This window comes from Scatophagus argus, chromosome 14 (assembly GCF_020382885.2).
Source record: "Scatophagus argus isolate fScaArg1 chromosome 14, fScaArg1.pri, whole genome shotgun sequence".
NCBI classification, from domain to species: domain Eukaryota; kingdom Metazoa; phylum Chordata; class Actinopteri; family Scatophagidae; genus Scatophagus; species Scatophagus argus.
Window position 1 is genome coordinate 17,255,348 of NC_058506.1, and position 16,681 is coordinate 17,272,028.

The 16,681-nt window shown below is 39.8% G+C and overlaps 1 protein-coding gene across 3 annotated transcripts in view; it reads right to left on the reverse strand.

Annotated features, from left to right (window-relative positions):
* Positions 1-16,681, reverse strand: part of fstl4 (follistatin-like 4) — a 247,803-nt gene that overhangs the window by 133,743 nt on the left and 97,379 nt on the right. For all 3 annotated transcript variants that reach the window (XM_046410298.1, XM_046410300.1, XM_046410297.1), the window contains exon 3: positions 14,579-14,612. In XM_046410298.1, coding sequence (XP_046266254.1) covers positions 14,579-14,612 — 34 coding nt within the window. The remainder of the gene's footprint in view (positions 1-14,578; positions 14,613-16,681) is intronic.

A 16,681-nucleotide genomic window follows, 5' to 3' on the forward strand; every position in this document is an offset into this window, starting at 1 on the left:
AAAAAGGCAACAACAGCAGCCCAGGAGAGTGGATGAGACGGAGAGCTGAGTTAGAGAAAATAAAGCAAATGGCTGATTGCATATGCTATCATCAAAGCAATCTGAAAATGATGGTAAACTGTGATTAAGGTCAGGGTTCTGGAACACCCACCCCGAATAATAAATTCATTTGTAATAAGTTCTTTTTTTTTTCCTTTACTGCAATATAGGTTGTCTTGTATGGGCACAGACCCTTACTAAATGACTTCTATTCCAGCTAATCATTAAGTTCTCCATTTATAATGGATAATGCAATTTGCTTATGGGGTTTTTTGAGTAGTTTAAGGAAGGAAATTTTAAAATTTGCCAATACAGATATAAAATTTTCAATGTGATTCATCTCCAAATAAGAATTTTAATGAGACACTGGTACTCTGAGCAGGAACAAATCATGCAAAGAACTACTTGCAGGTGTACTCCAAGTTCTGATGTCAATTTTTCTTTAATTAATGGTTGGTTAAGGTTGAGTTGATTACTCTGATCCCTGCCCTCTTTCAACCATCTGAGAAAGTTGTTATCCATCACATCCCCCTCAGAATGACAGTTGAATTATCACTTAGCTCACTGAGAGACAGCTCATTCCAACATGTCAAAATAACTATGCTAGCCACAGCCAGCTCTATCTGATTTCACAGTATATTTGCTGCTCCTGCTTAGTATGGCAAGTAGCAATTTCATTACAGATCTCTCTCTCTCTCTCTCTCTCTCTCTGTGTCTCCCATTCTTTCTTCTCACTGATGTCCTTAACCAATGACACCCTAATTCATTCACTGCTCTATTTCCGTGCGTTTGGGGTTTCGTTGCTGATGCATTTAGGGTGAAGAGCCTCTCCTCCGGGGCCCGACCGTCGCTAACACACACCTGGGAGTCTGCTGCACTATTACGCATGCTATTTGCACAAATTGCTCCATTTGTGTTTGAATATGAAATGTATTTCTCGAATATAACTGGAGACCGTATCCATCCCCTAAGAGAGCAGTTGAGATGTGAGGGATATTTTATTCTTCGCTGACACCGCCTCTTCATCTCCTCTTTGTCATTAGCAGTAACTGAAGTTTGAGGGACTTCATGAGTGAAATTGCATGGAAAACCAAAAATCCAGTTGCTGATGCACCACTCAAGTTTAATGATATTCCTGCAATACCACTAGTGCATCAATTCTTATATCAAGACTGATGAATCAATGACCTTTAAAATATCTTCTCTCATATCTTCAGATAGTGGCTCTTTATTAGCAACCCTGTTTTCTAGACATTATTTTTGCATTACTAAGTCGTTTTCATTATTATGTTGTGGTGACAACATATTTGCTGCATGGTTTATGCTTGAAACTTTGCATAAATTCAAAAGTGAATTGCCCTTTTGCATAAATGAAATACTGTCTTTATGTACCATGCTGGAGTCACTGGTAGGACTGTGACACCAGGATCCACACTCCTGTCTGTGGTTGCTTTAAGGCAACAAAAGCACTGGTTGGTCCCTGTATATTTGCTGCATATCCTCCATCAGTAGACATCATTCACAACCACTTCGCAAAGGAGGGATTGGGGGAGTACATGGGAGTCACCTGAAGGCAGCTGTTAACAATAAGTCAAAGTGTATATATGAGCAACTTGTGTGTAGATATGCAATAGAGACGTGCTTACTTTTCTGAGGTGTGACCAAGACTGTCATGCAAATCAAGCCTCAAAACAAACTGATAACCTTGTAACTTTGTCACAAGGGTGACTGCTATATCAAAAAACTGCATTGCTACACAAAACACAAGTTAAATTCAAGAAGATGAATTATCCGTCACAGTTGACAAAGTGGTAATGCATTACAGCAAGCCACTGTGACGACAATGTCGGTAAGAAATAGATATGATAATACAAACAGTGAAAGATAAAGATGAGAGCAAAGTGTAAACCTCTCACAAAACCCCACAGCGGAAGGCGCTGCCCGCCGTAACTGTCTGATCTAACCTCCTGGAGAAAGCCTATGAATCATGTACCCGATATTTGAACCAAAGAACAGCTGTCTTTTCTGGCAACAAACACAGCAAAACATACAGACAATGATGCTGATGGCAGCAGCTACTCTAAAGCTGTGATATGATAACTGTGGAACAGTATTTCCAGCTTGGCACTTTTGTAACAATACGATCCAGTGTTCATTCAATATGATGACATTTGAATCTGCTGTGATTTAATATTATTTTGGCAACAGCATAGCTTTGTCAGGGCCCAAAGCCTGCACTAAGACAGGCTCAATCATCAGCTTAATAATGCATTTGCTCGTAACAGCAAAACAGCAGAAGTTTGAGAAGAAATTCGACCTCTACAGCCCAGTAGGAGTTTTAATTCCGGGGGAAAATTTGATAACACGAGGTGATTTAACAATGTGACATCACTATTAATCTTCTGATTCTGACAATACACCATAAATGACCTGCAACCTCTGACCTGTCTTCCATTTCATCAGGACCCATGACCTTATCACATTACATATGCATGATTCTAGTCACCTTTTTGGACACTGGAACAATCCTCCTCACTAGAAAAAATGAACTGCAAAAAAATCCCTGCTTGCTATATTTGCTATAATTGCTGCTCTCTCCTTTGGTAGCTGGCTGCCCAAGCCATTTTACATTTAAATTTGTTGAATAATAAATTATTCAGTGATTTAATTCCAAAGAAAGTGACAATATTTTTCAGAGAACAAGCAACCCACCTGCCTAGCCATGGGTACCATTCCCTCTCCGACTTGTTTTTAAATTACATCCACCATAGCACTCTCATTAATCTTCATGCATTTCAAATGGCTTCAGGGATCATAACAAATTTCTAAAATAGATCCATGTATATATGCTACGACAATGATCACACACAATCGTGCAATTCTTTGAGGTTATTTCTGGAGATTCTTCTCTGTGGGAAATGGGTATACAGAGTTTGTTGAGATCACATTGTCGCAGTAGCTGCCATGCTTTTATGTGCTGTCTTGTTGCTGACAAAAAAGCGGTGGATGTGGACAAAGAGCTTCGGAGAAATCTCAGATTGCATATTGAATTCTAAAAGCACATCCTCAAAGGCAGAATCCTGGCAGAGACGGCTCGCTCACGCTGCCAAAACCAGGACAATGGTAATTGCTTGTCATATTTTGGAAAATTATGTAGAAAATACAAATGCCACACTAAAACCATTTAAATTCTACTCAAAGCCCATTTGATTAATTTTCATCTCACCCTATCCTGGCACGGTACACTGGTGTAATCTCTGTCTGGGTTCTTCACTGACTCACTGCTTTTAATGTTGTCTCATATAATTCATTTCAAGTCTCAAGATTTCTGGCGCATGCCTGGTTATCTTTAACTCTTATCTTTTACCCAAACTGACAGATCATACATTTGATAACTACTGTTACAAACTCCTGAAAAATACAATATGACATAAGTGTACAGACAGGCTGCGAAGAGCACTATGATACACCAACAGGTATTCCAGTCTTTCAAACCCAAAGGTGTTTTTTGAGAGTAAATCATAGATTTCTGGGTGGAGCATCGCTTAAATGATACACAGAGCAAACAAGAACCTATGCCTTTAGTGGTAAACCAGCATATGGAACGCATGTGGTCACATCCAGTCAAGAAACCATCATTGCAGTTGGGTCACAGTTACACCACTACAGACACTGAATGTTTTCCCAGAGGGTGAAGCCACTGGGAGAGACTGCAGAGCTGACACCGGGGCAAACCAGAGGCTGCAAGGGTGGACAAGATATTCCACAGACAGGGTCAGAACCAGGAGCACAGGAACAGCCACAAGAGAGAGACTACACACACTGCACATGAGACTGACTTCAGTGATCCCAGTCAAAAGGTCATCAAAAAAACTGTGATTTATGTGAAGCTGTGCACTTTATGCAAAAATTACTCTAAATGAAAGCTGAGGCTGGAGAGAAAGAGTGTGAAGATACTTCTGAAGATACTTCTGGACTTGTGTGCAAAGGCTGGCAGCACCATGAATGGACAGCCTCTGTAATGAAAGCACAGCTTTTCCTCATAGCTTCAGTTTGTTTGAATTTAGCAAAGAGTCAAGTGTTCAACAGTGGAAAGCAACTTTTTAAAGGCATCGGTTTGATTTTTACTTGGAATATAATCATTTTGTATAAGAGGATGCATCTTTGCATGGAATGATCTCTAAACCTGCAGAAATCTGACAGTTAGTTAAGTGCATATATGTGTACTGAGAGCTGAACAAATGATCTGTAGTTACTGTTGCCCTTCCCCTGAGCATTCGGGTTGGACAATCAATCTTTCATTTACTTTCTGCCTGGTATCAACTGTCTCCTCAGATGACCCATTACATGTGAATTTTACAGTCCACAACATGGCTGCCATGATGAACTTCAGTCCTCAGTGGAGCTACAATACCAGTCGTTTACGGCCCATGTTGATGCTGCTGTGACAGTAACAGTAAAGACAGTAACACAGGAACATGGGTGTTCCTTTTTTCACTGAAGGATGTATGCAAATAAACAATATACTGAAAACAGAAATAAAAAACAAATTCACATGTCAATAGCCTCTCTATCGCTACAAGCAAGGGCAAACTGGGTACTTCAGCTTTCAGACAATCCATCAGGGTGGGCACCTTTATGTTCTCTGACAGAGGGCCACCACTGCTGATAATGAGGCAGTCTGCTAGAAATGTTGGCTGTTTATGTCTCCTTTAAAAAGAATTTGAGGAATTAGGTTGGACCAGTTAAAATAAAGCATAATCCTAGTTTACGTGCCTTAATATCAGGATAACAAAGCTGACCACAATTGTCTTATTGTCTGTCAGAACTGAACCAGTCTGCAGCAGTAACAGAACCCAGCTAGGGACAAATCATGAACACATGACAAAATATCAGAATTATCTAATAAACAAATACTTTGTGACTGATAAACAATGCGATCTTAAGAACGACCCCAATGACAGTTGAGGTATATGGAAGTATTTAAGAGTGAATGTGTTTACTGAGTCATAGAAATGTGACCTGACAGCAGCTTATTAATATTTCCACTTCCCTGGGGGTATGCAAATACACCGTGTCCTCTGCAAAGTGCTGCCGAAGACCTTGCTGGTTGAGACCCAAATCACAATAACTTATCCTGAAACTCCAGCAGGCACATACAGTACTGTATATAAATGTGAACGTGTGGCCGTTTGTACATGTGTGTGTGTGCTGGCGCTGGGGAAGAGGGCAGACGCAGAGAGACAGAGCGGGAAAAAGAAAGAGCTGAGCACAGAGGCATATAATCTGAATTCAAAAGCAATCATTTTCGTTCTCAGTTCATAAAGCCGTCCGCTGTTGATGGGTAAGGCAGTAAAAATCAGAGGGATGAAGGTAAAGAATGGATGTGAAGGGTTTGCAAGAATGCTTGCGCTCACACAGCAGAAGTTGACCTCCAGTGAGATATAAGTGAAGCACAAGCAGAATTGTTGATAATTACAGTAATTAGATTCTCACAACAAATGTTAAAGGCAGTGATTTCATTCTTTCCCATTAAGGAAATCATCTTAATAACCAGACAACAAGATACAAAATTTAATTTGACTGAGATTTTGGACACATGCACAATTACAGGGATGGTTAGCGTGTTAAAAAGGACAATACCATTACCAATACTAGTATGTTAATTGATAGGGATACCAATAGAGTTCTTAACTGTTATCTCAGCATACTGAACTGTCAACCCCTATACACCACACTGGAGTTCACCACAGACTGCATCAGTGGGAGATGCTGCGGAAGTGAGCTAATCACATGTCACATTAAATCGATGAACACTTGTGGTGATTGGCTGTGAGCAAAACCATGCAAATACAAATACATCTGGGTGCAAAAAGGATTGGATGAGAGTATCATTTGACTAGAGAAGCATGGATACTACTTGGTACTAGGTTATTTAATTCAGTACCTTAGAAAGGTATCATATACTGATAGCCTATTTAATTAACTGATAAACAAAATTGATAGACTGGAAAAATACAAGCATTTGAAGATGTCACCTCGGGCTGTTAGAAACTGCAAAAATATTTTATGACATTTTAGAAACTAAAAGATTAGTCTATTAATTAAATAAATAATAAGTGTTAATGAAAATAATCATTCAGAACTTGGCAGGGCATATTGCCGACAGCATAGGCCAATGCCAGCAGTGCCAGGGTACTGAAGGGGCTGAGACAAAGTAAAAATAATACTAACTTTCATCAGGACACCATATGTCAGTTCATTCTGAAAGCCTGTGTTAAAAAAAGAAAAAAGAAAGAAAATCAACCTGTGCCAATTTTTGTTCTGTCTTTAGGAGGTATGGAAATGGTGGTCACATTAGCTGTACCAAATATGAAAGCATTCTAAAGCAGTGATAAACATCAAGCTCATTAAGGATCAAAAGATGCTATGAGGATGCGCTCATCCCTCTAAATAAAAACCTACCTTCACCTGCTGATTCTTCTGAGATGTCTTTCTCCACACAACCTCTAACTGCTTTTTGGACTCTGTATGTGCACTCCAGCGTGTGTGTGTATTTCTGTGTGGGTCCAAGTAGGCCTGCTGGTGCAGCCTGCTCCAGTCAGAGTGAAGTGTTATACAGAGTGCCACTGTCAGTCCCTCTTAGTCCCTAGAGAGGCTGTATGTCCTCCTTAAGCCCTTCAGCAGCATCTCCAGGCACACTCAACATGGAGCTTTACGCTGCTGCTGCTACAATCCTCTTTGTGTCTGACTTTCAGATGTTTTGGCAAAAAATGATCACAGTGTGAAACTTTGGCTGACTGTGATTTACATCTGGAAGGAAACGAGCCATAATTCCTGGCCCGATCAAATTTAAGTTCACGACGATGCGAAAATTGTGAACTTTATGGTGCAAATCATAACTTTACTTGAAGATATTGTAATTTTGTAATCACATCTACAAAAGGTGGGACTGATTTGAGAAAAGCCCATTTCATTTTACTATTTTGATTAAGTCTTCAATGATTTTTTCGTTCAGTAATCTTTATTGCCCCACGGCTTAATGAAATCACATTTCACAGAGATTTACGATGTGACTGAGATAGTGACTTACAACTTTCAGCTGGGAAAATTTATTCCCTTTGCACTTTCTAATTACGCAGGATGTCTCTTGGAGAGTAATCTACATATGACAAAAATCTTACATTCAAGAGCTTCTCAAACTGGTTGTGATTTGAGTGTTTGAAGGGTGAATGTAGAGACCGTTCTTAAGCACAAAGCTCTCTGGTACAAAGTATGTTCAAACTAATTAAGACTCAAAGAGAGAGAAACGTGTAAATGAAGAGATTAAAGCATTGCATTACATTCCAGCATTGTTATTTTAATTTGTGTTGCCTCTGTTAGTGAGAGATCCGTGAGAGAAAATGTAAATGTGGGTGGGTTCTCACCTAGTGATTTAATGATTTCCTTCTCAACCTTGAACACAGTTAGAGGTGACAGCGCTCCACCTTCCCCTGTGCATGAGACAGTATCATCCCTCAAACGCTATCACTTTTCCAACTACAGATCTGCTCTCTAATCTTGTTTCTTCATCACATCTCCCCCTGCAGTTTCTAAAAACCTGCAAACCTTGTTAAATTTATGAAGTACCAGCTTGAGAGTGAGTGGTATGCAACTCATTTTTTCCAGTTCATATATACAGAATGGGCTACAGACAGAAAAACCAGGGGTAAGCAGCCTATCTTGAATCAATAATGTATTCAGTGACCACTGCTGCCAAAAGTTTGGCTGTTCGCCTGTCACTTGTAGAAATATTAACACTTACACTACCAGACAAGGTTTAATGTATTAAAATCCAAAAGCCAGCAGTCACAAAGTAATGTAAATACACTTCGTATAGATATCCTCAGCTTGAACAACTTGACAATCTGGATAATTGCCAGCTGCTCTCAAACGCAACAACAGAAAAATCATTCCAGGCATGAATGTGGCATAGACTCGAGATTTTCATTGTTCATCGGACAACATGATAGGTAGACAGATAGACAGACAGACAGACAGACAGACAGACAGACAAACTGATAAAAAGGTTTAACTAACTAACTTACAAGAGCTTTCATCAACATCACCAGCATTATTCATCACAGCAGTAAGAATTTCTCAGATTACTCACTTGACAAGCCATTAATTAACTGCTTACAATAAATTTTAAGGTTAACAGAAAATACACTGTGAACCTTAAAATGGTCATGTTTCAATTTTTTATGTTTACCTGGGATAAGGCAGGTAAATATCTGCAGAAAGTCAGCAAGGGAAACTTTTAGCACTAACGAAAAACAAAAACGACAATAAGCCTTTTTGGCACCTCATACCTCAAGTGTGCTTTCTGTCTTCCTGTTTTAATCCTGTCTTCCATACCTGTGCCATTTTCTGCTATGCAGCATCATCGCTGTTCTCTCTCCCCCATATCAGCATTCTCTTTTATCATATGACAGATGAGACATCAGGAGGCAGTTTGACTGGAAAGGCATCAGCAGCTCCTGGGCAGTACGTTGTTAGTCAGTGTGCTTGTACATTTAAAACATGCCCACATTCAGTGGGTACGTTCTGCAGGTGGAAAAATCAAAATACAGTTGGTCCGGGTCATAGTGATAGAGTGTGTAAATCTCAGATATTATAATAAACATCATAGTTTGAGGGGTGGAATAAAGATTAATGCCCCCTTCCCTCCTTTCCTTAACTTCACCACATTTTATGTCATCTTTGTACAACCCGCTTTGTCTTCTCCATGTCTGTCTTAATCTCATTTTTCAAATCTCTTTCTCTCAGGTTCACCCTCTGACACAAGCTGTCACAAAAAAAGGAAATATACCTTGACCATCTGTTGATTTCAGTTGGCAAGATAAAGCTATAAATATCCTCATATTGTTTTGCATTCACAAAGCCAGACAGGCAAAATATGTAAAAGTCAATAATGTAATCGGTCACAGCATCCTGAACAAAAGACAATTAAAACAACTTCTTTGATTGAGTAATTAAACCAGGGGATGACTTTCAGGCTAACATATCTTTCAGTCCTCCTGTCTCCTCTCCTTTTCCTCCTCCAAGCTTCCTCCCCAGTCATTTGCCGCTTATTAGAGAGTCTCTCTGTCAACCTTGTCCCATCTAATTCCCACCCAATTACAATCTAAATGAACCACAGGACTGCTTAACTTGCTTTGCCTTTTCCCATTGTTTAATTTGTGACGGTAACAAACTCTGATTAGGCTTCTGAAAAGGTTCATAAATTAAGCACTCAAGGCCGAATTAATCACCATTCCCCAGGAAGATAAATGGGCAATATTCAATTTTTCCATATGGATCCCAGTGACAACACAATGCGAACACCCAATGGCACTGACTTCATATTTTCCAGACTGTGACATTCTGACCAGAGATAGCTGTACATCATAACAGAACCTCCGTCTGAGCTGCAATGTTTACACTTTGAAATTTTCATTAGTAGCATCTGCCTTTCAGAGGTAAAACTGGGCCAATTTGATTAATGTCATTATTTCAATGTGAGGAGTGCGGGAGCAATAATAAAAGGTTTACCAAAGAGGAAGATGATGAAATGGAAGGAGTGACTTGAGGGAAAGCAAAAGATAAACACATAATAAAGAGAAGAAGGAAAAGGAGTGAAAAGAGGGAAGGTAAACTGAAACAACGAAAACTCTAAAGTGGAAAAAGCAACCTGCTAATGGCAGTGGAAACAGGTAATCCCGAAGAGCCACACTGATCATCTTCCAAAGGAGAGCAACACAGGAAAATGAAATGCAACTGCCTGATTTTGACAGTGGATCTATTTTAGCACACAAGCAGGCAGCAGATAATTAGTCCCAGGAGGTAAATCAGCACACAATAAGAAGGGAAAAAAGCTAACAAAATTAAATGCGGTTGTCCTCAAATCACAGGGCAGATACATTACAGTCAGCTGGTGAAGAGTTTCACTTTTTCTTCACCAACTACCTTACCACTGCATCACGTTTATCTATGGTTAGCGTAACCTTAAGTAGCTTACATTGTTTTGTTAGTGTGTGAAACAGCAGATTTAAATCCAAGCCGAAACAAACTAAAACCTAAATTTAGTAAAGTTACTCACAGAAGAACAGTGACGTCTCTGGCTACACTGGGAGCCTCCAGCTCCAAAAATCATTAAACTGCTTCACAGTGCACTAAAAAGGAGCATCAGTGCTTAGCAAAATCCTTCTGTGAAAACACAAACATTAAAAATAATCACTCCAAGAGCCTATCAAACCATAAGCTTATCACCTTACCATAAGAAGATTCCAACACCTGTAAAACCAAAATAAAAAGCAACGACCTCCGCTAGCACCATCTGAAGCCAGCAGTTAGTAAAACCTGCACAGGTTATGTGGCGAAAGAGCCCTCACAATAAAACTATGAAATGTCAGGCATTAATGCAATATTGCACTGCATCTTGCTGGTTCCTCAGCTGCGAATATATACTGTATATTTGTAATAATAGTACATGACTGTCAGCAATGCTACAGAGCCTTTCACTAAGCAATAAGCCTTACGTTAGTACTGATGCTGCCATCCATACATTCAAAAAGAGTAAAGCACCAATATGTTTACACACAACATGCAGAAAGCTAACTGACAGCACAAAAAGGCGTGACAAATACTGCACAAGCATACACTAGAAAAAGCTCTAAACAGACAGACTGTCTACATACAGTGTACACATCAGTGTATACATCACAGCGTACAAAAACCATGACTTCTGTATACTATTACACCCCTAATAACTACTGCTGTATATGCACAGATTCTTATCTTTTAAACCCAACGAGGGCTACTGTATACTATTTGTATTATAGCTTAAAACCCAATCATTGTTTTCTGCAAGTGTTTCTAAATTCAGTCTTTTGACACTGCATTTCCAACAGATCTCAAAGTCACAGTATGTCAAAACAAAAAAAAAAAGCAGTGGTTGCTGTTGCATGCCGACACCTCCAACACATTTACCGTTCACGTCATTAACACAGTCAAACACACCACTGATGTCAGGAAGTGACTGTCAGCTAAAAATCGTGTCACCATTATCACCTTGTCGATTGTAATGACACACTGAGTGAACTGAGTCACATTAGCGAGCAGCGCATGACGTGTCTTAACAGGCATGTCACAAGTCGATGCCAAAATTCTGGAAACACCGCTTGTTTGGCCACAGCACCACAGCTTGGATGCAATTCTTTGGATCAGCAGAGATTAATAGTAAATTCACAATCATCAAAAGGCAAATTGTATCATCAAACCTTTCAGACAAAGAGAGGACACACTTCCAACTCAGCAAAGACAAAGATAAGACATTCCAGATTTAATCAAATAACTCAAAGTGAGTTTGAAGTCATGTTGATGTTACATTTACAGTGTATCAATGAAGTCAGTGCTTGTAGTGGGCTACCATTCTTACTATTCAGCCTTTGTCATTACAGTATAAAGGAGTGAATGTTGAAGTACATGGGATTTATTGTTCTGATGTTTATCACGGTGTCAAACTGGGTAATGGAAACTGTGGAATATCAGCGCTACTGGTATTGACTGCTATATTTGCCGCACTAATAGAGGGGGAAAGAAGGAAGCTACTGATTTGAAGGTGCAGTGTGGTGTTTAGAAGAATCTTGAAAGTGACAGAAATTGAGACACTCACTTCCCTTGACAACAATCGAGGGGGCTGTAGAACAAAGCATGTGAAGCCCCAGTTACTGTTTTCCAGTGGCCATCAGTAGATGAATGGCTGTGCAGCCTGGTACAACCATTCACCCACATACAGCCAAATCCCCACAATCATAGCACAGGAAAAAACTCATCAAGACAATTAAGCATAGAGACCCCAGTCGACCACATGGCATTGCAACTGTGTATAAATACTGGACAAAATTACTTTGTCACATGGAAGATAAGCTCTGGAGACAAATATTCAAATTACATGGGCCTAGTGTATGTAAATCTAAAGCCATGACCTTCAGTCCCTTGTCTTCCTCTTTTGGTATTCCTATCAACTCACTGCAACTGTGATTAAATTTATTATATTATTATATATTATATCATATTTTGTGCCGACATGTTTACATACTGTACATTCACATACTGCAAACTCCAGTAATGCCGCCCCCCCTTGTTTTCATCAGCCCAGACCATCGATGCTGCTGTCTGTTTATTTTTATTTCTACACGCACCTATGTCAGCATCAGCATCTGTGAGGACAGGTAGAGTGTAATGCAAACACCTGTCAGGAAAAACACTTTACAATGCGTTCCCCCTTCACCAAGTGTGTTACTGCAGCAGAATTGTAAGAAGCAAGCGAAGAAAGTACACATGTTTAGAAAAGTAATTATCACTTGTAAAGCTGTATTTCTCCACATAACACTATGTTAAAAAAGAAATCAACGAACAAACATCCACAGGTAAAAACACATGCTGCACTAAATGACGAATAATAAACACGAACAAAAGAAATCCTCTGGGTTATGCTTAGGTCGAAGAGAAGAGAAGCAGGCACAGACAACACTGCACTGCAAGCAGAGAAACACTGCTTTGCTATGGAGATGAAGACAACACATTATAATGGGTCTAATGCTTACAGAGGAAGTCACTTGTCAAATAGGAAGCAGTCAGCCTTGGAAATATTGATGTTACAGTAACTTACGCACAAACCGCTCAATCTCCCTGTCATGCACTACAATACAGCAAAATACACAAGGCCTAAGCCTTGACAAAACCTTTGTCAAGGCTTAGGCCATACACAACGTGAAGTTAAAAAAAGACTTGACATGGCAACACCTTTCAAATCAATTCAATCAGCCTCTGAAAATGATATAAAACAATTGAGCTGCTAGATTAAAAAATGCCACCAACAGCAAAAAAACATCAGCTATAAAACAAACCCTGCAAACATAACAGGTGAGACCTGCTTCTCTGCAGCGACTTGTCTGTACCGACAAAGAACCGGGAATCTCTTCTGACACCCACAGACCTTTATTGCCACGAAAACAATCATTCCAGGATTAGTTTATAAAGCTTCTGCCAGGTACTTAATGCAGAGGGTTACTCACAGAGAAAACTAGAATTACCACCTTGCGGTTGTATGCCTTCACTCACCCGTTGAATTATAGTTTGTATCCATGTCTGTCCAGACTCATGATATATGTAGTGACTGATGAAGACTTTCGCCACATGATACAACGACAAACGCTCAGTATCATCAAAGTCAATGAGCTTGTGGTGGACTACAGTGCTTAAAATAGAGATGTTGCCGCAAAGAAACTACAAAATCTAAAACAGGGATGGTTCACCCACACCTTCACATGTTGAATAATGGCCAGAAATGTGTTTTTGCTGAACATAATGTCACAGCGGAGGTTGACCTTTGACCTTTAATATATATAATGTCATCAAATTATAATTTCACCCATTTGACAGATGGACATTTGTGCGAAATTTTGTCATAATTGGTGCATGAATTCTTGAGTTATGGCTAAAAACATGTTCTGTGGTGTCACAGTGACCTTTCACCATAAAAATATCATAAGTTCACTCTTGGGTCCAGGTAGATATTTGTGCTAAATCTGAAGAAATTCCCTTAAGGAGCTCCTGAGAGATCGCATTCATGAAAAAAAAGAGTGGACAGTATCAAAATTCTGGCCCTGGCAGCTGTAGCTCCGGTGGTAAAGAGGATTGGCCATTAATAGTCAGGTTAGTGATACGATACTCTGCTCTTTCCCGCTTACTTAAGTTTCAACAGGCAGACTTACACAGGAGTCCAGAGTCAAGAATGTGAATGATGTTCTTCATAGGGCATCAACCTTCTGAGCAATCATTGCAGTGTAAAACAACCCATGAGGCCCAAGCCAAACAAACATTACTTAATCATTTCTGACAGGGGACTGAAGATGGCTCACAGCTGAGTAATTATTCGCCTGATAAATATATTCCTCAGCTCATAGAAGGGTTGTCCCTTGGAATGAGTGATTTCTGATACTTCTACTTCATGCCTCTTAAGTTGAGGGGGGAGGTTGGCAGGACACGGAGTTGAGTTTTATACTTTTAATGAAATGCTATAGGCTACGGCTATTTTCTGGTGTCAAGGACTTTAGCCAGCTGAATAAACCAACTAATGCCTGCCAGTCCCACAAGTGGCTGGTAGATTTCATCTTGGCATCCACTGACGACTGAAATTATTTCAAAATAAAAAACCAAAACGCTTTCAATCTCCTCCACTGAGGACAGCGGCACAACAAAAGCAGTAAAAAAAAAGGGGGTATTTTTAGACTGTCACAGTTATATCATCATCAGAGGTCTTCTCCATAATGGACTGCATGGTCCATTTTATCGCAGCCATTTAGATTTGTAATACTTTCCAGCCGAATTTCCCAGCAATCAGAGAAACAAAGTGTATGGCAGAATAACAGCAGAAGAAAAAAAATGATTTTGTCATGGAGCACAACATATTTTGAAAAATGCTGTTTGGTTTGAACACAGTAAGTGTACTCACATTGATCGATGTTCCCGTCTGCTTTCCCCTTCTCCTGCAAACAGAGAGCACATACAAAAGTGGTTATTACAGGCTTGGAGGAGTGAGACAAAAACAGCCCTTTCTGCAGCTTTTCGCACGCCATTCGTTACTTTGCCTTTTCCTCTTTTCGTGGTTCACAGACAGAAAACAAAGGTGAACAGACAAAAGGAGAATGACACAGAAAAGAGAGAAAGAAGTAGTAAGAGAGAACATATTGTGAAAGACAGCAGAGAAACGAGAGGGACTTTACAAAGAGAGATAGCAGAATCAATTCAATCACCCTAATTGGAAATGCACTTGCCAACAGGCTGCAAGAAGATGTAACATCTTATTGTACTGGAATGTTGATCAGGATGTCAAACAACTGATGCCACATGGATAAACTGACTTGTTTGTCAGTCATAAGTGTGATTATGACATTGACATGTAGTTCTGAGTCACTTTGAGTCACAATAATGCTCCTTATCGATAAGTGCAACAAAAGGAAGAATCAGTAAAATAATAATTATAATAAGTTTGGTTTTAATTAGTTACATGATGCCATAAAAAGGGCATGAAATGTCATGTTTGACAGTCGAGCACTGCTCACGTTTGGGTCACATTGACGTATGGGCAGGAATCCTGCAGCTCCACCACCCAATCACCACTGATCAGGCTCTGGCTCCAAATGACATCACCAGCGCATGACAGCACTCATATACGGGATATTTTGGCATCAGTTTTGTACAATGGGAGGAAATGGACATGTGTCCTCCATCTTTATATATGTCAGTGGTTGGACCCAACAGCTGCACAGTGGAAGTCAGTACAATTTACTGGACATCTAGTTTTATTTACGCTGTTGCCTTTAATAGGAGCCCAGGTGACCTGAGTAGGTGTGTTGTTTTTTTGTGTGCACAAATTGTAATCATTTTGGTGTGCATTGTGTGCTTGTTAGCTGATCACCAGCGCTTGTTAAAGCACCAGGAATGTAATTTTACATAAATTTATCTAAACTCGAGACACAATTTAACATATGCCGGCACAACAAAGGACTGGCATGCCGTTTAAAAATAGAGCAGAAGCAGGTCTTCCAAAGCAACACTTCTGAAGAAGCCAATATGTGGCAGCAATTGAAGTGTTGTGACATTTTGCATTCTTGTCCCTCAGTGTAGGTGTCAACGGTAATGAGGCTCAGTGATAAAACATGTGTGTGCCTGCGAGGCCCTCTTGGCTTCCCAGGAGACCGAGAGCTTCACGAAAAACACAGCAGTTTTAGTGCCTCCTGTCATAGTCTCCTTCTTTGTCTCTACATCTCTATCCCTCTCTCTTCTTGCCATCTGTCCATCTTAATTGCAGACGTGCTTCCTCATGATGGCAAGATAAAATTGAGTGTGCTCATCAGCACCGCCTTCCATCATCTCGAGTGCCGCTGTTTGATCAATTGATTAGAGAATCAAACCAAGCATAGAGGTGAAGGAAAGGCTATGAGCTTCTTTCTAAAAATACTGTCCTCACTCTACTGTGGCTCTTCTTTTTGTCACATTCCTTTGTACATTCAGCTTTAGGGGATTTTCACAGCATAAAATAATGATTTAGTAAAATATGAAGGCAACTGCTTTCATGTCTTTAGATTTATAGGCAGCTGATTGTTAGGTCGTTTGTATATTTCGCTTGTAATAAAACACTTGCACTGTCACTTTAAGTGGGTGGAAAAATGCAAATAACTACCCAGAGAATTTCATTTTCAATTACAACTAATCTGATGTCTTTTCAGTACCATATTTCGTGTGATAGAGAGGTTAATTAGATGGGTGTATTTTTACATGTTATGTGATGTGGTAAGATGGTGAGAACAGCACGGATGCTGAGGACTGTGCACAATAAGGGAAGACGTGAGATTTTCAGGACATATTAAACTACTCAGAAATGGCTTCAACTGGCATTTATCATAAAAAATTATTTTAAAACATCAAAAGTGTTGAAGAGGATTTAAGTACCTCAACCTGAGAGCAGCAATTCCTATGAACTGAAGGGGAAATAAGCCAGCCATGTCTTTTTACAGCTAATGTATGTATAACATGTGCCGCAGAAATACAAGGC